The sequence below is a fragment of the Oryzias latipes genome, chromosome 20 (assembly GCF_053564925.1).
Source record: "Oryzias latipes strain Hd-rR chromosome 20, Olatipes_Hd-rR_3.1".
NCBI lineage: Eukaryota > Metazoa > Chordata > Actinopteri > Beloniformes > Adrianichthyidae > Oryzias > Oryzias latipes.
Window position 1 is genome coordinate 16,120,506 of NC_136256.1, and position 24,514 is coordinate 16,145,019.

The following is a 24,514-nucleotide window of genomic DNA, read 5'->3' on the forward strand; positions in this document are numbered from 1 at the left end:
ATCCAAAAAAAAAGACAGCTAGAAAAATTGTTAAATGCATTGGATTTTTTCACAAACTGATGCAATTGTCAAACACATTACAGATGCATCCACAACACAAGTACAAGAAAAAGATTGTTTTTGATTTCCTGAGTCAGCCTTTGTGCCTTCCGGGTCTATTTTAGGACAGCTTTGTCACTTTGTTTCAGCTCCTTATGTAAGTGGCGCTGCAGACAGGGTGCCCCCTCAGCGCCGGGGCCACAAAAACAAAACTAATCATCAGCTGAGGGTTCTTAAACAAAGGCTCCGCGGGAAGAGGCTGCAGTGTGGGAAGGAGATAGGTAGAGCGTGATGTAGTAAAATAAAAGACACAAAATGCGAGAAAATGGTGAGCAAATGTAGAAAAGTAGAGAGATGAAAGAGATTTAAAAATAGATGTTGAGAACGGAGGCGATCACTGTGATAAAAGGATTACAGAAAATACTTAAACGGGAGATGAAAAAGGTGAGGTAATCCAAGGAGAAAAGGCATCTGAATGGAAAGCAGTGTGGTGGCGGGACAGGAGATAGAAAAAAAAATAAAGGGTTGGACTATTCATCTCGAGCAATGTTTCCGTGTTGCAGCAATCACTGATGACAGAGGTGATGAATTACAAAACTCTAACCTTTTACCCATGCATTTATAACTTCACCCTGCAGTCTGCTGCTGCTTCTGAGCGCAAAACACGGAAAATAAAGACTCCAGCTGATCTAAACACTGTCAGGACAATCCACACAGCTTGTGGATTATAACCCACTCACAGCAACAACACTTTTTTAACATTTGTTAGTGGGTGAGGAAGCATCTTCATCATTCAGTGATTCATTTGTACCATTTGCCACTTTGGCAGAAAATGAAGTCATCTTAGGATTCTATTAAAAGCCTGAGCAGGGCATTTAAAATTCAATTTTTTGGCCTTTTCTTTTTTTTTTCTTGGCAATGTTAAGTGGGCAATGATCACAGTGGCGGTCAAAGGAGGCCGCAATCTTGCAGGAGCTCGACTCTAGGGAGGTCAAGGTTGCTGCTAATGAGGTAAAGAAACTAAAGAGAGAGAAAAAAGGAGAGATAAGGAGGGAACGATGAAGTAAGAGAAGACAGACAGTAGAGATTTACAACGTGACGTACCTACTTGTAGGATTTATGATTAGAAACCTGCTCTTTTAGTATTCTTTAGCAGCTTTCTGCGCATGCCTCTGCTGTTATAGACCATTAAGGAACACCAGAATACTGGATTTCAGACAGAGGCGAGCGCAGATAAGTACCCTTTAGCTCCCAAATCAGATGTATGGCCCCAGTCACTGCTCTTCAATTGCAGTAATGGCTCAAACTGTCAGCAGATACCTCTGGGAGCCTGTAAAGCTCCCCGATACCTCAATGCTTAAGTAATAGCCCATGCTTCACTCAATACATGACATCTGTCGACAGTGTCACACAAGGGTGACCATAGCTGTCTGTCTACGTAAGGCACTTTTTTGTAGACATTAAAAACAAGAAACAAAGTAAAGAACCATTTTTTGGACACCTGATAATATAATCAGAAAAATACCCCTAGATGATGTTAAAACCACCAAAAATAAGATTTTCATCAGTGGGTCAAAATCTTTTCGATAATAGTGAACTTTCCAGCTGTAACTTTACAGCACAACAGACTATATTTACTTTCTGACACACTTGTCTATGCACACACAGACAGGTTCAAATGAGACATTACAATAACATATATCAATCGGTTCAGTTTCATCTTGTCTTTTCGTGTAATAGGGACACGAAAAGGACTTTAGCTACAAATTCTGTCTTAACTGAACAGCTCTCCCCTCAACATGAGTCCAGCAAATATGTCAACAAGACATTTTTTTTAAAATGCTAAAATAAAACAAATTGCTATTTCACAAGTTACTTATATTTGTCTGACATTTAGGCAGCTGAAGTGTTTTGGTGGGGGAAAGTGTGTGGATTTTTAGCACCTAGTAAAATCGAGAACAGTATTTTTTTCCCTTCATTTTTCCCAAGTGCATCATGGTCTGTGAGAAAGTGGATATGAACTAATGTTGTTTTTAAAGACCTATTCCTTGTGTTTCTATCATTGACTGTATGTGAGAACTGGACTGAGTGACCCCTGCCTGCTGGCCCGCATCTTGAACATCTGAAGCATTTGATTGACAGATTCTCCTGAGCCCACTTTGAAGTGGTAGGGGTGATGTCACACTCACTCGGCCCAATTCTCATATAAAGTGAATGGTTTCTATCCACTTGTGGTTACTTGGTATGGGAAAGAAGCTTTATGATTTTCTTGCTTTCAACGTCAAATAAAAAATGTATTTGCCATTACGACCACGGATCCTCCTTTAAGGATGTTTTTTGTCCCTCTTCCCAGCGCTCTAATACCTATTATCCCTCTGTTGTCCATCATTTTACAAAGTGTAAACAAATCATCTTGAATTACAACTCCCACTTTTGGCCTTTTAGCCATACATAAGGTTCATGCTTAAGACAGCTGTGATGTATTGCTCATATGTTTCTGGGAAAACTGGAAAGCACAATCGTAAACTAGCAAGTATAAATATCATTCATTTGTGTCAGATTTATTTTCTGGCAGAATATTGTTAACATTGAACAGGAGGACTAAGTAAAAGAGGGAAAAAATAAGAAATTAGAACTGACAAAAAAGGGTAAGTGTTGACTTAGCTACCCAGAGCCTGAAGGACACTGGAAATGAAATTCCCTAGTGAAAAAGAGGACGCGCGGACGCTGAACCAGAGGAGAGGTCAGTGAGGACATTGGCTTCAGAAGAGCTGTGCTGCTCTGACAGCCTGCCAGATCTCAGCCCACTGGTTCAGTGCCTGGCTCAGAGGGCCCCCGGCACAGGCTTTGCTGGCTGTCAAACCAGAACTGCGTGCCTGTTCTGACAGAGCGACCATCGTAAAAGAATTGAGCAAAAAGTACAACGGCCCACATTATGTTCGATCAACTTCCAACAGACTCTGACTTGACAAAAAATAAATAAAGGAAACACTTTTTCAAATTAACTTTACAGACCACATGTCTATGAAGACTCTCATTCATCCAGGTTGGTTCCATTGTAGTAGGTTTAGGGGATGTCATCTTTGGTTTTAAAGTTAGAGGACGTTTCACCTCTTATCCAAGAGGCTTTGTCAATTCTGGTCTCAGCTTTATTCTTCCATCCATCTACGGCAGTGTTTTGAACCCTAAACAAACCAAACCAGTTCCACCTGGGTCGTTAATAGCTGAAAAAGATGACCAGTTTGGGGAGGGAGTCACTGGCTCCCCAACCCCTAGCTGACGACAAAGGACTCTTAACGACCCGAAACCATGTAGGCTAAGTTGACAATACCTTCCTGTTTCAGGTCTGACTCCTCCCCCATGAGCGCATATATACCAGCTCTTCGACCAGCTAATTCAGAATTGACATAGCCTCTTGGATAAGAGGCGAAACGTCTTCTAACTTTAAAACCAAGTCCAGATGACATCCCCTAAACCTACTACAATTTACAGACCACAACATAAAAAAGGGGTATTAATGGGTCATTTGTAAAACCTAGAAAATTTAGGTTCTATTTGGGGTGTTTTACACCAATTATAATTAAAATGGTTTAGCACCCAAATTAGCTCTTAAAACAAAACTGGAAAAAGAAAAAGCAAAGTGAAGCATTTTTGTCTCTTTGCCACATCATTGTAAAGTTCACCTAATCATTAAAGACAGTAAGTGAGAGGCATATTTTTTTCTATCTGGATTCATAACTCTTTCCGATGCCATAAACCATCAGTTGCTGCTTTTCTCTCCTCCTCTTTGCCTGTCTCTCACTCCCTCGGTTGATGGCCTTTGACACTTATCGAGCAGAACTCGTGCTGTCGAATGCACTCGCACTTAATTCTCCCATGCTTGTCAGAGAGCAAAACTCCAGCTGATGAGAGCAGCACATGTTCACTGGAGTAATTATTTATTTACAGAGGTTGCTGGAGATGGAAATTTGGTGTGGAAAGTTGCCATGTCTCCACACACTGGCCGGTTTCTCTTTAGTTACTGAAAGACGGCAGAGGGAAAAAAATTCAGCAACGGGAAGAAGAAGAAAAAAGACGTTTTATTCGTGTCACATTTATCTCCGTGCAGCACCTGTGAGCTGGACAGCAGTGCACACGCATTTCCCTTGGGATAATTCATCTTTAGTAATGCATTGGTCATGCTAAGTGGACTGATGGTGTATTCATATGTGCAGTCAGTTTGGCAGTTGTGTCTGCCTAAGACTAATGTTACCTCACCTCAAAAATGCTGGGGTGAAGGATCTGAATTCACATTGCACTAGTCAAGAAGACGTAGAGGGCTGGAGAATTTTAAATAGGTTTACAAACTTCACCTTGAAGAAATACTGGTCTGGCAGACTTTTTCTCCAAGTAATGATCTGAAAAAGTTAAAATTCTTTAGTAAATTTAGTTACGGTTGAGATTATTTCTGATACAAACCCGCTAATTTCAAAAATGCTTGCCTTTTTATCCCTTTAGCCAAGATATCAGAGGTCTGACTCAAGCATTTCCGTTACAATATTTAGTGATTTTCTTCTTTTTAACTATAAAACAAAACAAAAACAAACTGTATTTTGTTAATCTTGAAACTATCAGTGTTCATCGGATCGGTGAGGGTTTTTGATGTAAAATAAAAGAAAGAAATCAAATACATTCAGACAAAGTTGCCTTAAATAACATGCGTCTGTTCTTCCAGCCTGATGTTTTAGAGTGCAAAGTGCCTTTCTTTTTAAACAGGAGAAACAAAGTGTAAAGGTTAACTTCCACTGGTCTGTCTTTGATGCGTCTCTGTTGCATTGATACGAAAAAATAGAACATTTATTAATCAATTGGACCGTTTATATCACCTCCATCATATCTGCGTCTGACGTCCATCCTTCCAAAACGCACGCATTACTATTTTCAGTCCGTTGACACATTAATTTTGCAGGAGAAATAGGAAACAGGGTTTCAAAATAAAAATAAACATCTATTACTACCTAGTGGATATATTTAACAGAATAACGATGCATGACCTTCTTTAAACTTGCTAATTCTACATTTTGTTCATGCCATTTTTTTCTTTATCACAAGTTATTCAAGTTATAAACTTAACAATCAGATGCCTCAGTGAAAGGTGTGGTGCCCACCGACCCCCACCTTAAAATGTTCCAAGTGTTTGATTGAAAGATTTTTTCAGTTCCCACTTTCAGTGAAAGGGGTGTGGACTTCGAACAAGCTTACACCCGATTGGGAACAGTAGCTGCCACAGATATGCTGACTCAGATCGACTCTGACCAATTACTGGCATCTTGCTCCAACATGGTGACATCCGTATTCCAGAAAAATGGCGACTGAACTGGCTTCATTTCGCTGGAGCAGGAAGTAAAGCATTTTCAATGAGTGACTTCAAACCCACTCAGTCCAGTTCTAATATACTGAGTTGACCTCAAGTGGACAACACACATAATAATTACTCCTGATCTTGCTAGCATCTTGCATGTATGGATGTGTGTTAATGGAGCTCTGATTGTTAAGAATTATGGGCCTTAAAGACGCTTCATACTGAACATCTGTCTGTTCTTTTTTATTTGATTTGATTCTTTTTTATTTCAAGCATTAATTGTTGTTGATACAAAAAAAAATTCACAGATTTATCAAACTCATTACAGAAATGTTGAAATACATAGATTAAAAAAAAAGAAAAAACAAAAAAAAACACACTTGAGTCACATTTCCTTAAATAAATATAGTGATCGTGAACTAAATTCATGTAGGGCTTGAATTATTGCTTGAAAAGTAGTGAGTTTATATAATCCATCCCCTACTGAGTTCATTCATTTTATAGTTTTGCATAGTTTTTGTAATCTGGTTCTGATCAGATAAATTCTTTTCAAGTAACAAAATCAAGTGCTAACTAATGATTGATTCTTCAGAAAACATTCATACATGATTTCAGTAAACAGAGACGTGAATCACACACCATGTAACAGATATTCAATACTCACTGATTATGATATGAATACAATTTCATTCAATCCAGATTGCTACACATTGCAGATCAAGTTATCAAGCAACAAAATCGAATGCCTATTGATTATCCTCAGAAAATCCTCTTATATCTTTTCAGTAAAAATTAATGATTCACACTTTAGGTAACCGATATGTAATAATCATTGATTATCATTAGAACACATTATCACATTTAACCAGTGATTATTGCTACACATTGCAGATCAAGTAAAGAAAATCAATAGCTTATTGATTGTTGCACATTACACAATGTAATACTCATTGGTTGTAATTAAAAGAGCTTTGGTTATTTCGCTTATTTCTTTGAGCAGCTATGCTGTCTTTTGTTTTTCTTGTGTTGCTTTTGGGGCACAACATGGAATAGCAGACAAACAAATATCAACTGGCTGATTGAAAACAGTTTGATCAAAGTCCTTTATAAGGTTAGCTTGTACTTCATCAAAACATTTGCTTATTGGGGTCATAAGACCTTATAAAACAAACAAAAAACATACAATAAATTTGTTTCTACTGTTTATAAATGTGCATAAGACTGTAAAGTATCCAAACAGTTACTCCTTTAGGAGACTAAAAGCTGTGTTTTCAGAACACACAGTTGGCACGGTGATTTACAAATGCTAAGCATTATGGGAACAAGCTCTACGACAGCATCTGACTGACTGGTGGGAGGCCTCCTTGGGCTTCTGGGTTGTGTGCGTGAGTTTATTCATGTGTGGGGGCGGAAGAGAGTACCGCCACCCACATGGAGGCTGATGCTGCTGTCAGTAAGCGGCCATCTATTTGTAGTGGTGGCCTGGTGGGCTGAGTGTATGGCGATATTGGAGGAAAAGTGTTGAAGTAATAATGCAAATCCTTTATGATAGTTCTTGTTGAAAAGATGGTTATGTAACTGACAACGATATTTTCTCTGAATGCATTCCGTTGGCTATTCCATGCAAACTTCATGACAGGTTGAAGCTCACAAACTGAGTCAACACAAACTAATAAAACATTCAATTAGTTTAATAAAGGTTGATTCTTTGTAGAGGTTAGTCTGTTAACTTCTATTATTTTAATAAATCTTAATAAAAAAAGGTAGTTTTTAGATTCTTAATCATTAAAAATATGTTACTTTAAAGACAAACCAAAGGAGAATTGACTTCAAAATGACTTAAATATGGGTCAAATTTATTGTTTTGATGATGTTGATTCTTTCAAGAAGCTGATCTATCGTCCTCCTGGAACGGTTTGTGTTGTTCCAGACCCGCAGTAAAACATTGCACTGCATCATATCAGTGTTGCATCACTTCATGTTGCCTGTCATGTTGCATCCTTGAAACCAACTGCACACATTACGGTGCGTTCCTCCAATTCCCTTGGAGTTTGTGCGTGTGCGTTTGTGTACTGTTGTCCCACCTGTGTCCTTCTACAAGGTCTTTTACTTACAGCAGCTCGGTATCAATTCTCCCAATCTTAAAATGCACTGATACTGGACCTCCAAGGGGACACAGATGTACTTTTCCAGAGGGATACAGATCCACTCTTGTAGTAAGAAAAAGTTATCTAAGTTATCGAAACCTCTGCGGTCATTTCCTCTTGAAGCAAAGAAGAGCAGAAGCAAAGAAGAGATTAAATCAACGTTAAAAAAAAAGAATTATTATAGAGGCCTTTCTAATATAAAAAAAGTAAGAAATGACCTCAAAGAAAGACTTTTCCTCTTTTTATGCCTTTTATTTGAAGAAACAATCAACTTTTCTGAATGGTGGATGAACTAAAACATTATTTTAATAGCAGTGGAACATTAGATATGATTCACTGTATGGAATAATTGGAAGTCAGGTCAGTATTGTTAAAAGAAATGTCTCCTTTATGCACATAGCAGTTCTTTCACATTAACCTTTATTGACATTTCTTTTAAAGTGGGATTTATTAAACATATCACCACTGTAGGGCTGTGTTTTTATATTTGCATTTATTTATTATTTTACTATTTCATCCTGTATTAGATTTTTCATTTGGAACAGTGTGTTTTTTGTGTTGCTGTTTTGATTGAATAGGATTTAATTTAGTTTTGGTTGTTTAGTAGTTTATAAAATAAGTTTGGCTGATGTCAAAGGACAAACAGAACAAGCCACCTTTGTCTTTTTAACCTTGGTTGGTCAAAGATCCACTATAACAGAAAAAAAGAATTTCAGATAATTAACTGGGAAAAACTATTTAAAGAAACAAAGAGCTTTGCTGGTCATACGAGAACATAGGCAGAAAACAGCAGATCTCCATAATAAAAAGTTCATGCTACAAGAGTATTCTTTTAGTTAAGAGCTTAGAAAAGCAGAAGTTCATCAGTCTAGTATCACTCTCACTGCACTGGAACTACCATTTCAAAATAAAACATTGGGTTAAAATCCATGACTAAATGGCTATTAGGAACTGATAAGAAAAGAAAAAAATGTATTACAAAAAATATCTTGACAGCAAACAGATTAAGCGACCAAAGTCAGGCAAGCAGACAGACGGGCCTCGCTCTGCAGATAAACTTCCTAAAGCTTTGTCCAAAGAATATACAGACACATTCTTTCCAACACTTGGAAAAATAGTAGGAACCATATCAAAGTCTGGAGTAAAACAACAAGCAGTTACATTGTTTCCTAAAATGGACAGCATCATAGAAATATCACATAACAGCCTTCCACCTTGGTCCGTTTCTATGACAGAACTGGGGAAAAACTGGACATCTTCTGTCTGAATCTAAAATGTTATCTTCTTGCTTTTTCGCTGTGGTTTGAAAGCACATCAGGTGTAATGCCAAGTAAACCCACTGAACATTGAAAGAAAATGAAGATGTGTAGGGAAAAAGAGGATGCACAGGAGTGGGGAGGAAAAGACAGAATGAAGGGCTTCCTACTCATCACACAGTAGGAGCAGCCATCTAAAAATAAACCTGCAAGGACACCATATGCTCCTCTGGTTCTAAACAACTCCTCCTTTTTTCCCTCTTTTGTAGTCTAACCAACAGATCCAGTTTTCTCTTTTCTTCTAATTTCTGTTTGCTGGGATGGCAACAGCAAAAAACAATGAAGCGGAGAATTGTTATCTATAAACTATCAAGTGGTTCAATTAAAAGCGACAGCTGCTTTAAATGTGGGGTTCAATAACGGTATTGGATTTTGATGATCCACCGTTCTGCCTGCAGCTGTTTATCAGAAACGGTGACTCTTGTGACGGTAGATCAAATTAGTTGAAGTAGAAGTCAATTTGGTTTCATCTTACCTGTCAGCAAACAATCAGGATTTTATTCCCTATAAACCACAAACTTTGATCCAAAGCCAATCACTAGAAACACAAGTTTCCAGTTTTTCTTTTTTCTATTCTTTCGTGAAGTGGTGTAACTTTCTGAACCATTTGCTTTACTTTGGTGCTAAAAGTAAGGGAGATCATTAAAAACCTGAAATCTGAAATTTATTCAATTCCTGTGTGAACATCTAGTTCTCAAGCTGCGTTTTTAGGCGCTTTTTAGTCGTGTTAAAGGTGGCTAAGGTCTTTGTAAACATGCCAGACCTTTTAGGTAATGCCTCAGGCAAAAGCTTGTCAATTATCATGGAATGTAGAGATGGCGTTTTTATTTATGGGGCTATTTTGTTTTTTTCTGGTGCTGTTTTCATGTGAGACAAAAGCAGAATCAGAGCCTGAATACAAATTCTGCACATGCAATGAATCTCTTTGTATGGAGATCAAACCTTCAACACGAGCACGCCAAAATGACCTCGTGATTAAGAAAGTGTGAACATGAGAACGTTTGCCTTCTTGTTGGAGTGAGTGAATAGAGCGGTTCGCAATACAAAAATGGGATCTTAAATACAAAACCAATGAACATTTAAAAAACTGGGAAAAAATAGTAAAGTAGTGCAATCAATTACTACCACTGTTTACAATTACTACACCAGGTTGCAGTTAAATCGTGATTTTAAGTGGATCCTCACATTTGAAGTGTAACTACCTGAAGTATGAAGTGGAGAACAAAATAAGCACGAAACAAGCAAAGCATCCAGATGAGTGAATGAATCTTAGAGAAAACAACACCAGCACCAAGCAGATGAAGCCTTTAAGGCTTCGGCTCAACAATAAACAGGACAATATGGCGGCCAGCAAAAAATAAAGAAACCTTTAAAGAGTGTGACTGCAACAATGACAGTTTTTAACCCAACAGTGTTGTCCTTTTGATCCATAAATGTTTCTATAAAATTAAATAAAAAACACTTTTTTCAATGTATTAAAATGTGATTTTCAAGCTTTGTGCATGGAGACTTTCAAACATGAATTTGAAACAGTACAGTGGTTTATGTTTAGAAGAGAAAAACTATAAAATCATAGAATGCAACAGGTTAATGTTGATATGGTTTTGTAAAATTTGGAAATTACATTTTTCCTTTAAAATAATAAAAGAAAATAAACAAAACTTCAATAGTTGCTGCAAAAATAGTACTGACTTTTCATCCTGAGCAAAAACAACACAAAGATTGGTCTACGACAATAAAAAGATGACCGCCAAAAGTTTGCCAAAATAGAATTTCACCATATCTGCAAATTATTACAAGTTCTGGATTATGAAAATCAATTTTGGGAAAATATGCACTCGTGTTGATGTGGTGGTAATTCTCCTTTAAAATTGTATAATGGTAGACTCTTCATCAACTTAGCCTGTTCATTTTGCGTGTTATATTTGCATTTTAATGTACATTGAATTAATTTCCTTTGAAATTTCATTCGAAACAAGAAATATTTGCATACATAAGGAGTAACTCAGCAAGACAAGATTTAAAATCAAACTACATAGCATTAAAATTTCTCAAAAGTAAGAAGTTTGTTAATCTCCTTTTTTATCTCACCTTTCCACATTTTTCTCAGGATAGAGATCATTTCCAAGCATATGAAAGGCTGATGCGAGCATGGTAGCGTCATCCATCATTTATCGTGCTCTAAACAAAACAAATGCCGTGTTTGGCTCTTGTGATAGGCTTTGTCCACAGATTCCTGTGAGAAAACAACTTCTGTTAGGGCCACAGGGTTGTTGCACTCTGAATGAAAACACGGGCTCATCAGCCACCCCCTCACACGGCTGCTCTGCTGTTTTTCACGGTGCTCCATCCAGGCTGAAATGCCGGACTTATTACCGTGCAATCCCTAACACAATTATGTGTGGATTCTCACACAGCGAAATGAAAACGAGGGCGAGAAAGAGACATAGACGATGATTTGAGAGATTTGTCATTCTGCTGCAGCCCAAAGGACAAAAGCGAACATCCTTTTAGAGATGCGTTTGATAATGCCTGCTCACAATAGAGGGTGTGAGCCTTCAGAATGGTGGTTTACTGAGTTATAAATAAAATCCTGTCTTTAATTGACAATTAGAAATGTTTGTTCACTAATGTATTACTCAGCCAGAACAGGTCCCTCGACTGCAATCGCTCTTTGTTTCAGAGCAGAACCAAAAAGTCAGCAGTGTTGTTGTAGTAAACAAGAGAAAAGAGGCTGGGAGGAGAGGCAGGAAATTCGTAAATCCATCAGTCGGCCTTCATAAAGACGGCATTTCTCCAACTCTGTGTGCCAGATCCTGCTCACTTGCCTCTGCGCTTTTCAGGCACGATGAGCTTCGCACAAAAGGTGGAGGGGCTTGGCATGAATGATGTGATCATCGAGTCTGGCTGTCGGCTGTAACACATGTTGTCACACACACACACACACACACACAGCACAGAGCGCAGAGTTTAGTGTGAAGCGGAGGTGATAAAACGGGTCTGGCTCAATGTGAGATTCACCTCCCCAGAGTTTTCAGATCGTTCTAAGGCATGACACGCGGCTAACACAACTGCAGGGAAGGGCACTCCAATTTATAAATGTCTGTGCCTTTAAAGACCCACTCCGATGAAAATTGTGTTGTTGTTGTTGCTTTTATATCACGTTCTTGTAGCATTTTTCTCATGATTGAGGACATATATTAAAACAATTAAGCCTAAAATGGCATTTCTGAGTATTTCTTTATTCAAATCGTTGGGAATCAGAAGAAGACCATAAAGGCTGTTGGAAAAAGCTTGTAGGCCTAAGTCACAGGCTCCCAGCCTTTGCTTTTGGAAATGCTTTTCCAAAAGATTATCAGACTAGGACTTTAATATTAGAATGACATTTAAATGCTGCCACATGTGTTTGAGGTTATTTTTGTTTGTTTTTTGTTTAGAGACATTAGGCTTGAAATCCAGCAAAATGTTAAGCTGATAGTTGCAAAAAAAAAAAAAGAAAAAATTGTCTGACAGTTTTATTCATTCATATTCTAAATAAATTAATTCATATCCATTAAAAAAGTAAAAAACTATGATCAAAATATTATTTTCTTGTCAGTCTATAAGCTGTTTTTCTCTTCCGTTTGTATAAAAGCTATAATAAATTATACATTTATTTTAAAAATTCTAAATTTATTCTATCATTTCAGTGGTCGAATGCTACATCCTCTTCACACCTGAGACAAAGAACTCAAACAACGGTGCATACGTGTATTTCTTGGAGAAAAAGGAGCACCTTGCCACGTGCACGGGCGAGCTGATCTCCATAGAGACAGGAAATAATCCTCCAGTCCGCACTGATGACATCGTCATCCAAAACAACAACAACAACAACAACAGCATTTACAGAGCGATGCTGGCAACAGTCACCGTGACGACTGATCCCTCTTGACAACAGTACACGAGGGATTAGGTATGACAGGCAGGGGCAGCTTGCCGGACAGCAGGTCGTCTCCGGTGTGGGTCTGTGTGTGTGCCACTCCGGCTTTACCTTTAAAACACGGATGGAGAGGAGACTGACGGAAAGAGAGGAAGGGAGAAGGGAAGCCAGACATCCTTTTCTTTTGTTGTTTTGAGCAAAATTACATCATACCCAGCGGCTCCATGCTAAGCTAACATAATGCATTATATAAATTAAAAAACAATCTTAATAGTAGATACAAATAAATAAAAAAACTCAAGGTTTTGGTAATAAATTCTGTGTACAAAATAGTCCTTAAATCCTATCAAATTGACCAGAATTCAAAAAGTGGAGTTTACTTTTTAGGACTACAATCTACCTTAAACCTTAGTCATACTTTATGGGGGTTGATCTGTACTGCAAGTTTTTGGGTTGTCCAAGCCTGTGAGGGTCATAGACAGGAGTGGCCACATCTTAAGGGTAGCGCGGGTGCGTCTTACTGTTCCCCTGAGGCTCGTACTGTGACCCTAAAGTCCCACTTCAATCATCTTTGGATTCTATTGTAAAAGTTTTCTGAGTGGTCTTTATTTTTTGATTATACTTTTTTAGGCAAAACAAAAAAATAAATTTGTTGTTTTCTCTGACATAGTTTGTCTCTGACTGGCAGGAGTTCAACAGAATTTCGCCATCAAGTCGCCCACCGGAGGCGAGTAAGCCTGTGCTCATTTCCCAACTATGAGACAAAATGAGTGGGAAAAAAAATCCAGAAAATCACATCGTCTGATTTTGAAAGATTTTATTTGTGAATTATGGTGGAAAATAAGTATTTGGTCACTTACAAACAATCAAGATTTCTGGGGCTCACAGAACTTGTAACTTCTTCTGTAAGAGGATCCTCTGTCCTCCACTTGTTACCTCTATTAGCGTGCCAGACGTGTCCCCCTGCTAAAGCCAGGACATGTGCAGGCCACTCTAAATTTTGCTAGAGAGAATTTGGATGATCCAGAAGAGGTTTGGGAGAATGTCCTTTGCTAAAATGCTTCTAAAATGCTTTGTAAGAAAACATGATTTTGAATGGAGTGGGTCTTTAAAGGCTGTCATTAAAAAATGTAACGTACAGTTGTCGTGTGTGTGGTAAGCGTATCATTAAAATTTGTAAGGACAATGTCAGTGACACACACTTATGACTTGCGGTTGATGCTGTCGTATTATTCCCCTTACGCTGCTCTCTGGTCATTATGAAGTGCACGTACTGGCTCTGTACTGACCGCACACAAGTGCTTTTTGTACGTGGTGTGTAGGTGATACGCAAGAACCTTAGGATCTCCGTATGATTCCCACACAAACACTCTGTCTCATTTCTTCATATCTAACAGTTAGGCTGCACCGCAAGATGTGCATATTTAGCACTTGAACAGCACTAATGGGCCCCTCCCTCACACAGTCCATATGGTTTGGAGGGGAAACTCTGTAGGGCAAGCCCATGTCTCACCTACTTCATCCTTACTTACCACTGGGTTTTGATTGAGTGTTCACTATGACCTTCCACCTGCAACATGCTCTTGGAAAAATGTGTAAGAACATTTTCGCTCTACGGGCTCACAGAGTGGTCTACGACTTTAACCTGTGTACCTAGTTCAGGTTTCTCCCATTTTTTGCTCACAGAAAGCCCATATCCGCCTGTAGGGGCAGTAAGGACTAAGGCCTTATGAAAAGATAATTGTGTTTTTATGTAAACAACGGCAAACAGTTCTGTTAATAAACCATGATTGAGAATAATGTTATTTGCTAGATTAGCAAAACAAAGTTGTGAAGCCACTTTAAATCCAAACTGCATTATATAAGTTTGTGTCACTCCCCACACAGAAGTATTGATATTTAACATGCTAAATGATGGATTTAACATGCAAGAAAACACTGAACTTTAGCAGCAGAGAGCACAGGGGAATTTATGCATTATGGGATGTTTTTGCATCCCATAATGTGTGGGCTGCATCGGCACATTATTAATATTGCATTAGCGGTTGCTTTTATTATCCTGAAGGGAGTGAATCACAGCCCACGATGACAGATGCCTCTCCTTCTCCCTGCAGCACCAATGACGACATTTAGCGCGTGTGATGAGTGTCTGCATATATGGGTGATTATAAACAGTTTTTTTGTTTTTGTTTTTTTGTTTTTTACTGGCGAGTGCTGCAGAGAGAGACTGCTGCAATGTTACCTCCTTATGCATGACTGATGCGGATGAACCCACAACACCTTAAATAAACTTGTACATTATTTTATCCTTAGTGGCTGCAAACGGCGCTCATCTCGCATTTTTAATTGAGTCTTTAAGTTGGAACTTGCTCACGTCCAAATTCATGGCTTCATGTTTAACAGGTCCCACTAATCTGTGATCTATCCTCAACCTTTTTTACCTCCCACTGATCGTTCAGGCTTTCCCCCATATCTGCATCTCTGGTAAAGCCTTGAACCTCTCAGATTTGTCTACAGTTACTTTCTTATCCATTTCTTCACTTTCTGTTCTCTAGACAGTCAACTACTTCCTTTGTTGCTTTTTTTTCCTTTCTTTCTTTAATATATTTATTTATTCTTTGTCTTGATAGCCAATTCTCTTTGGTGCTTAAACTCATGATTCTGCAACACCGAGTCACTGAGTTGACTATGATGGAAAGTCGAGTCTTCCTCTTAGGTTTACCCTTTAACATTGGACATTCCTTCAATCATCGTAACTCTTCGACCGTTTCTGCAATTAACACAGACCACCACATTCTGATGCAGAGAAAAGCAGCCTTGCATCGACACGTAATACTTTATTACCCACAAGTGTTGCACATAAGTGCAAAGCTGCTTTTCTCAGCTTCAGAATCGGTGGAAATATGTTTATTGTCTAAAGTTAAAGTAGTTCAAAGAGCGTGTGATATTTGCTGCTGTTGGTGGCGGTACAGATATTAAAAGGCAATATGGAATTCAGATTTACAAACAGAAAACAAGGATATCTTATATTAAATTTGTTTTAAATATATAATCTAAATCGCTCCATTTATAGTTATTTAGAAAAAGAGAATACTACAGGATTATGGGGAATTTGATTGTGTCCTCAATATTTCAGACATTGGGCTTATTACACTAAAGATTAACAAATATAAAACATATACCTGTACAGAGGAATTACGACAAAATTGACATATTTTTTAAGAAAAAAAACAGCAGAAATGCAGTTCTAGTCAACTGGAAAGAGCTAATAATAAGTAATTATAAGCCAATTGGTCTGAAACTCTTCAGGTGCGTCTAAAAATAAAGAAGAAAGGCTTTGAAATGGGTCTCAAGGGAGCAACTGTGTCTGCTTATTAATCTGGGAGGTTTTATCATAATATTTTCAAACTATTACAAACTTGTCCTACAACAGTCATGGAAATTCTCAAGAATAAAAACTTCAAAACCGAAGCCAATCTGTCCAAGAGAGAATGCCACACAGAAGGTTAATCTTAAGGCCCGTACACACCGGGACAAATATTCGCCAGGCGTTATTCGCCAGCGTTTTTCGCCACGTGTTTTGTGTTCACACCCAGGGGATTTTCGCTGACGATGAGCCGAGCGAACATGCAATTTCATTCCCTGACATTAGATGGCGCTTAATGTAAAACAGAAATACTCCTGTACACAAGGTGGCGCTGCGCAACTTTAAGCTAAGTCTGCTCTGAAACTTTGCCAGAGTACTAAAAAGAGCATCAGACTTGCATATAAACTGGGGTGAGAAAAGTATCTCTTAATATACACCTAATACATAGATATTTATAAAATAAATTCAATAAGTTTGGTTCTCTTAATATATTTCCTGAAAGTGCATTGAAATACTAACACTTTGCCTCAGACTTCAAACAAAAGAGTCAAAAAAATGTAAATAGAAATACAAAGGCAGAAATGAAAGATCTTCGACAGGAAAAATGTCCACGAAAAAAAGTCATTGCTGGAAATTATGAGATATTTTTTAAGAGCAAATTCTAAACTATATTCAAACTGAACACATTTGGTCCACTTGAAGTGAACCAGAGTTTGTTTACCCCGATAACACGGAACTGATTTTCAGTCTGAACACACCAGACGTTCCCATGATGTTTATACTTGCGTACAATTGTCTGAACAGATGAACGTGGCACCTTCGTGCATCTCGAAATTGCAACCAAAGATGAACCAGACTTGTGCAAATCCACAATTGTCTTCCTAATATCTTGACTGATTTCTTTTAATTGTCCCATGATGCGTTATAAACCAGCAAGTGTGTTTCAAATGTACCTTAATATATAACCTCAGGTGTGAACTCAAATGCTGTAATTAAATGTAAAATGTAAATGACATCATCATTCTGACATTTAACAAATAGAAATAATTTAGTCAATTGTATTTAACCTACAAGAGGAAAAGTTTACTTTTATTTCATGTCTGATGGTTAGAAAAAAAAAAGCCTATGTATGTTTTTATGTGGTGTATGTAAACTTCTGGTTTCAACTGTATATGTCATAACTACGTATCAGCGTACCTTCTTAACTGTCCTATTGTCAGTAACCGCCCAGCAGCTGGTCTCCATTGGACTAAAGCAGCAGAAAAAAGTGTTGAGCCTGTGGTTGATAAAGGGGTTTAAAGTTGGTCAGCAAAATATAAAAGTTGAATGAACTACCACGAGAAGGACTGTAAAGTGTAAAGTGCAGGACTTCTATAATTTCTGTCTATAGTTGCTTTGCCCCACCCTCGTGATTCCTGACCATTAAGTGAAGAGATTTTTATTCATGTGGTTTTCTTTACTAGCTTTGGTTCGAATCAGGAAAGGCCGCAAGAGAGCTTGATACGGACCAAACTAAGCAGACTGGGTCCAGAACAAACGGCTTTCCCAGTTTGAATACACCCCTGGATTCACACTGGATGTCTGAACCATTGATGTTAGATCACATATCACAGAATCACTATGATGGGATGGAACACATGTTGCATCGTTCTGACCCAGTAATTCGGAGTGATATAATGAAAGGAGTGCTGGTGAGATGAAATATTAAAGGAGGTTTGGGGGGGGAAAAACAATAAATTAAATGATTATTTTTGTATATCAAATACCCCCAGACACGTCATACTTCCAGTTAGCTCCAGCGTTCATGGTCTTTGAATTGCCGCTTACATAATTAACATAATTCCAATGGATTCTAAAGCTAAAAAACGGCACTTTGCATTGATTTGCAAACACTTTACAGTAGTAAAGTTTTCACAAAATGAACGTAAACCAAATGATTCTGACACAGTGAGAATTGGTTGCTTTTCTTTGCATCAGAATCCGTTGGAATGACATTAATTGCGTAAATGGCTGAAGAGTTATGGTAGATCAAAGAACATGTTGTTTGCCGTAGCCGGCGACAGTTCTGGTGCTAAAGGGTTAAAAGTCTGTGCATTCCTTGATGGTTGCATTTGTTCCAGAATCTTCATGCATGCACACCAGCAGGGATCTGCTGGACTTCAATTCCACATAAAAAAGAATCAACACAGAGACTCTATGGACTCAACAGAATGACCTCTTTCTCAGCAGCCTGACAGGCCGGTACACAGATAAGACACAAGCCTGAGGTCAGCACAGAGTTAGAGCTGATACCTTTAGCTTGAGAAGAGAGATATCTGCTTTCAGAGGGGAAGTACATAGTACATCAGTACATCAGAGTTAAACCAGAAATTAGATCAGTTGACCAGGAGAACCGAAATCCAGATTGCATCTTCCTGCCACACCTTCCTCTCAGGTTTTGCACATTTTTCTAGTGACTGATTTCACCTCCAGAAGTGCCTACCGTCATGGTTTGGGTTGCCCAGTGTCCACGGCTCGTCCGAGTCAAAGTGCGTGTCTCCTCCTATTCCCGGCCCTGGAAAGTAGGCATGGGCGAGAAAGCCGCCCTCGCCGTCAAAGGGTGAGCTGTCGCCATGGAAACCCGAAGCAAAGATGATGGTGATGTCCACATCTTTCTTGGTCCTCTGTAGCTCGTTGTAGGGAACCGCCTCGAAGCGCAGCGGCGTCACCTTTTGCCAAACGTCAAAAGCTCTCCGTATGGCGTCATGGGTTTTCTCATCACCCACCTTGGGCGTGACGTTTTTTAGGCTGAGAAGACACGAGAAAAAACATAAAATAAAGTCTCCAGACACTAACAGCAATGGTTTTAAATAAATTTCATCTGGTGACGATGATCAGTGTCAAAAGTAGTTTAATTTAAGCAAATAAACAAGAACGCTTTTGCTAGATAATTTCAAAAAAAATAAAAAAATAAAAAAACCTTTTGCTGTTTTTCCAGCCTGAGGCTATTTTAGGCTCATCCTGCACGCCAACAGAGAGCTAAACGAAAGCATTTGTGAGCGAGAAAACAGCTGGGTCCTCCCCTGCTGGCTTTAAGTTGCTGCAGGTGTGCAGAGGATGGGACAATTTCCTGCCCCTAGAATTTATTTTCTAATTAAGGATTATCAACAGCCCACTGCCTGCTGAGAGCTAGTCTTATTCGGGCAATCAGGAACAGCTTTCTGCTTTTTATCCGCTCCGGAAATATCTCAATGTTGTGTTTTCTAGTGTTCTGAGAATTCAAGAAAAAAAAAAAAAAAGAAGTAGCAGTTTCCATTATCCCATTTCAGCACCTATTTGTCCTATAAGCTACAGCAGCAAAAGAGGACCATTGCTGAGATGATGGCCAACAAGTGTAAAATGTGGACAACAGAGCTGCAAACATTTCTTTTTGGTCTTTGAGTTAATTATTTAATATTCTTTACTCTTTCCAGATGTCATCTTTATTCCATGATTCCATCTCTTTGCTTTTTTTCCATTAACACTTCAGAAAGCTTTTGTGTGGCCGTCCAGCTTTCATTTCTCACAACAGGATCAAACATAACCATAAAGGCCGTGTGACGGAACGCACATTTAAGTCCTCCTCGTATTTTACCCTGCATGTGCGCTCACCTACATTTTGGTGTCAAGCTCAGAGAATGAGGTTTGCTTCTCTTCTACTGCTGGTCATTTTGCAGTATTTTCCTTTTCTCTCCACTCCTATGATATATTCAAATCCGATTTTTAGTTGTACATCTGAATTTTCTTTAGTATATTATACTCATACAAACACACAACAAATACATTTATAACTAAGGTACATTTCTATGACAAGAAATGTATTATTTTTAGACTTGAGTTTTTGCTTCAAAGAACAAGTTTCTTTTAACAAGATTCCTTCATGCTTTATTTTTTAACTTATAACTCTACTTATAGTATCAGCATCAATAAGAAAGATAATTTAGCTGACGTATATTACCATGTGCTGGAGGAAATAGGCTTATTTTGGTTTTTGCTGAAGTATCATATAAGAATCATATAAGTCGCACTGGAGTACAAGTTGCTTTTTTGAGAGACGTTTATTTAAGAAAATACAGGAACAAGAAATAACATTTCATCTCGAAAGGCAAATCATAATAAGGAAATAAATAACAAGAATAGACTGAATATCTGCACGTTTAACTACTGTAACACATTGATACTTATTTAGCTTCATGAAACAATTATGACATATGAACAATTTAGCTAAGCATAGCATAAAGAACATGCTAACAAGTCAACTAAACTCTTTATATCATTTTAAATGACTAAATCTGTTGAATTCTTCATCCTCTGTGCTGATAAGGAACAATTTCGCCAAGCCCAGCGTAAGATTGAGCGGCGCTTCTTCTTCTGCATAGCTGTCAGTAGTAGACATAGATATACACACCTACAGTGCCCTCTAGTGGCTGTTGCCATTTATTAAAAAATACAATAAAATAAAATAACAGATGCAAATCGCTTCTGATTATAAGTCACATTCGTGGCCAAACTATGCAAAACTGTGACTTATACTGCAAAAACTATGGTTAACATTTTTTGCATTCTCTACACTTGCAAGTCTGATTAAATATCTGATTAGAGAAACAACCCGTCACAGGTCACTTCTTAACCAGTCTTTCAAACTGTAAAAATTCAGAGCTTTATCTTTCTTTTATAACTGTAGAACCTGAGAAAGGAACTTTCAAAGCCTGAACTGTGTTTGAGGGTCAGTTTAATGGAAATTTGACTGAGAATCGGTCATTGAGTGAGCAAATCCTCTCTACATGATTACCACTTTCTGGTTCCTTAACCCTTTAGCATACTTTGACATACTGTAGCCCATTGATCGGTCACAAGATCAAAGTGAATCAGCTGATTCTGATGCTTAAAAAAGTGGCTTTTCATGTTGGCTTTGCAATGATATGAAACACGTGCAAAGTGTTATTAAGGCACGAGGCTGTTCTTTTTTGCTAAGACAGCACTAGCTTGTTTACGTCGTTTGCTTAAACAATTACAGTTTCAGTAATTTAAAAAAATGTCAACACTGAAGCTAAAATGCTGATGATGAAAATGAAATAATGAAAAAATGCTGGGAAACGGTCCAACACAGGTTCTAAAGGACATAAATGACTTTGCAGGGACAAAAATTAAACAGCAGCACCTCCATGTTTCTCCATAAACATATGTCCTTGTCCTGCTCAGTCTAACAGACCATCCTAGATATTATTTGAGCCATTTTCACAATGTCCTTTATAAATGTCCCATTTTACAGATGAAGCCTGATAGAACAGGAAATAAAGAGAAAAGCACATGTGCGGAGCAGCCGCAAAAAAGCTAAAGCCAGCTTTCTCTGAGGCTATAACAGATATTAAAGTCAATCTTGAGAAGTGATAATGATTCCGGATGCATCCTGTGTGCTGTAATAGTACCTGCATGCCGGGAGAACAGTAGGGAAGAAAAAGTTAATTAGTGCCTCCACACAGCAAGAACTGTGGCCTAATGGAAATGAAATCCACACCTGGGGCGGTCATGCATTTGTCATGCTTTCCAAATGCCAGCATTGTCATTTAAAATTATTTTAGAGGCTTAGATGTTTTTTTTAAAATAGATCACCAACGATTACTTAATTTTTGGATATTAGGGTGAGAATCATTGTTGGTGTTAATATTTACGGTTAAAAAATTTTGCATATTTGCTAATGTGAGGTTCAAATGAAAGGACTTTAAATCATGAGGCTGCAGTTTACCGTACCACTTTGCGATCTAAAATGAGAGAAGTGGAAGACTCGAGTGGTTCGTTTTCCGTCGGACCAATCAGAGTTGAAAAGAAGCAGCTGCATGCACATCCGACAGCTGACTGAAGGCCAAACACTCATCCATGTGCAACACAACCACATGCGAGTTCACCCATTCAAAATGTTCCAAACGGCATTACATAACCCTAATCTGTCAGAAACAACCCTTTGCCTTCCACCGGGGTTTTCCTCTCGTCTTTTCCCTTTTTCTCTCTCTCTCTGCAGCTGCATCTCCTCCCTCTAATGCTCTCTTTCCCCTTTCATTTCCACCTATCTACTCTTCCCGTCCTCATCAGGTCTACTCATTTGCTTTCTTTTGTAGCCGTGCCATCACAGATGCACGGCGCATTCACAGACTAAATTTAAACTCAATCCCAGAGGAGTTTTGCAGAAAGAAAAATGCACAGCTACAAATCTAGGCAGTTGTGTCATCACTGATATACGGTTTTGCTGCAGGTCAGCGACTTATATATTATATTTAGCCTGTAATACTGCTTATACATTTATTCCCAAAGCAGAAAGAGACAAAACAAGCTTTGTTTTGACAGTTTATAGCATGAAACATGGAGCTGGGAAACAGCAAACCTAAAACACCAATAAAACATGGAAGAATTTGGCCGCCATTCATCACTAAATCAAAGGAGTTATAGTCTATGAGCAGAGCATGTTGTTCTAAACATCAGACGTCATTAGTGTGGATGAATTATAACAATGATGGAGAGATATCTGGTACATTTTTCTTTTATTTGATGTATGTATTAGGGGTGGGCTTTATTAAAAAAAGATGAAACTTTTCCTGAGAAAATTTTAATTTATCAAATCCATGAACCCATTTTCTATTTAGGACTTTTCTTGTATTTATTTTCTAGGCAACAACATGGCTTTTCTGTTAGTTGGTATTGTGTTTTAGTAGTGAATCAACAAGTTTAAAAGAAAAAAGAATTAAAGGGGTCAAAAAAAGTAAAGAATTATAACTAGAACTAATAGTTTCCTTCTTTTGAATCTGTGCTTTCAAAGCTAAGGACCAGTGGCGGTTCTACACTAACTTACTCCCTGGGCGAGTAACCCCACCAGCGCCCCCCCCGCGCACACATACAAAATTTGACAACATCCTGTTGTGTTCCCTATCTTCTATTTAGCCATTTTACTCAAAAAATGCATGAATTTTCTAGACTCGTATTACAGGGGGGTCAAACTCAGTCACACAGGGGCCTAAGTTAAAAACACGCTTAAGGTTTTGAGCCGAAGAAGATAAAGATTTACTGAACTACACACTAAAGCTAAACTTTTAAACCTTTTACACTGAACTTTTTGAACATAAATATGAATAAAAACAGGAACATTAATCCAGAATAACTCAAGTTAAACCTTAAATAACTTGTAATATTTTGTTCTCCATTTAAATATATTCTGTCAAAATTATACAAATATGAACGTGCTGCAGGACAAAAAACAAAGAAAGCCTGGAAATATTAATAAGAAATTACAAATCAAATAATTCCGGTTTTTTTGCTCTTTCATCATTTTTTAGAGCATTTTTTTTAGAGCTGGACTCCTGCTTCATTTTTAGCAATAATTTCTTAATGTGTGACGTCCTGTGTGTGTCTTTGTGAAACATAACAGAGGGATTAGATCTAAAAAATAAAACTTATTGTGATTAATATGTTTAGGTCTTATAAAACATTAAAGACTAAATCTTAGAACTCATCAGTGGGATTACTCCAAAAATATTTGGCATTTCCCTAAATTTGTGCAACACCAACAGTAGAAATCCTCCAAAAAAACTCAATCCATAAAAAATGGTCTGCGCTCATCCCCCCTCCCCCTCCCTCTGACACACGCGGCTCCGTCTCTATGACGGGAGGCGCAGCTGCGGCCCAGAGTTGATTGTCAGATAGAAAAAGACTCCCAATCACCTGTTAGTGTGATTCAGCCAGCCACCGCGAGTTGCGCTCCCCTCTCGAGTTTTTTGACTTATGTTCGAAAGACTACCGCAAAGAGGTGTGGCCGCAAGCGTCTTGTAGCAGAGGGCGGTGGTCACGTGCGCATCGGGTCTGCTGTGTCGGAGCAAAGAATTGTGGGAAATAATCTCCATTGCCTGCCTGCTTTTTTCGAAATTGGGTTGAGCACGGATGTTTGTTCTGCCTAATTCCTTTTCATGTGCCTGTTTTACGTTGTTTCACTCTGAGGTATTCTATTTTTTTTTTTTTTGCACCATAAGTTTGAAGAGGAAATAGGAGGAAGACATTCTTAATAGGTCTGATGTGTTAAAATAAAAGCATTAAGTGTCGGCTGCTGAAGCAATTTCAAATTAAAAGCTCCAAGCTTCCTCTTTGAATTCAGTATGTAGCACATTATGTATAACGCATCAGGCACGGCAAATGCCGCCCCCTAAGACGTGCCGCCCTGGGCGACCGCCCACATCGCCCGTATCAAAACCCGCCACTGCTCAGGACACCCTACTTTATTGTTGCATTGAGACAATCATCTTGACACAAAGACACAGAAATGCATCAGAAGGGAGAAGATGATATCAATCAAAGCTTCCAACAATTTAGAAGAAAATGTAAATG

General features: G+C 38.3%; 1 protein-coding gene across 2 annotated transcripts in view; it reads right to left on the minus strand.

Annotated features, from left to right (window-relative positions):
- The window catches only part of mmp16a (matrix metallopeptidase 16a (membrane-inserted)), a 72,440-nt gene that overhangs the window by 27,172 nt on the left and 20,754 nt on the right, over window positions 1-24,514 (minus strand). For both annotated transcript variants that reach the window (XM_023949881.2, NM_001104884.1), the window contains 1 exon segment: window positions 18,612-18,916. In XM_023949881.2, the coding sequence (XP_023805649.1) occupies window positions 18,612-18,916 (305 nt within the window).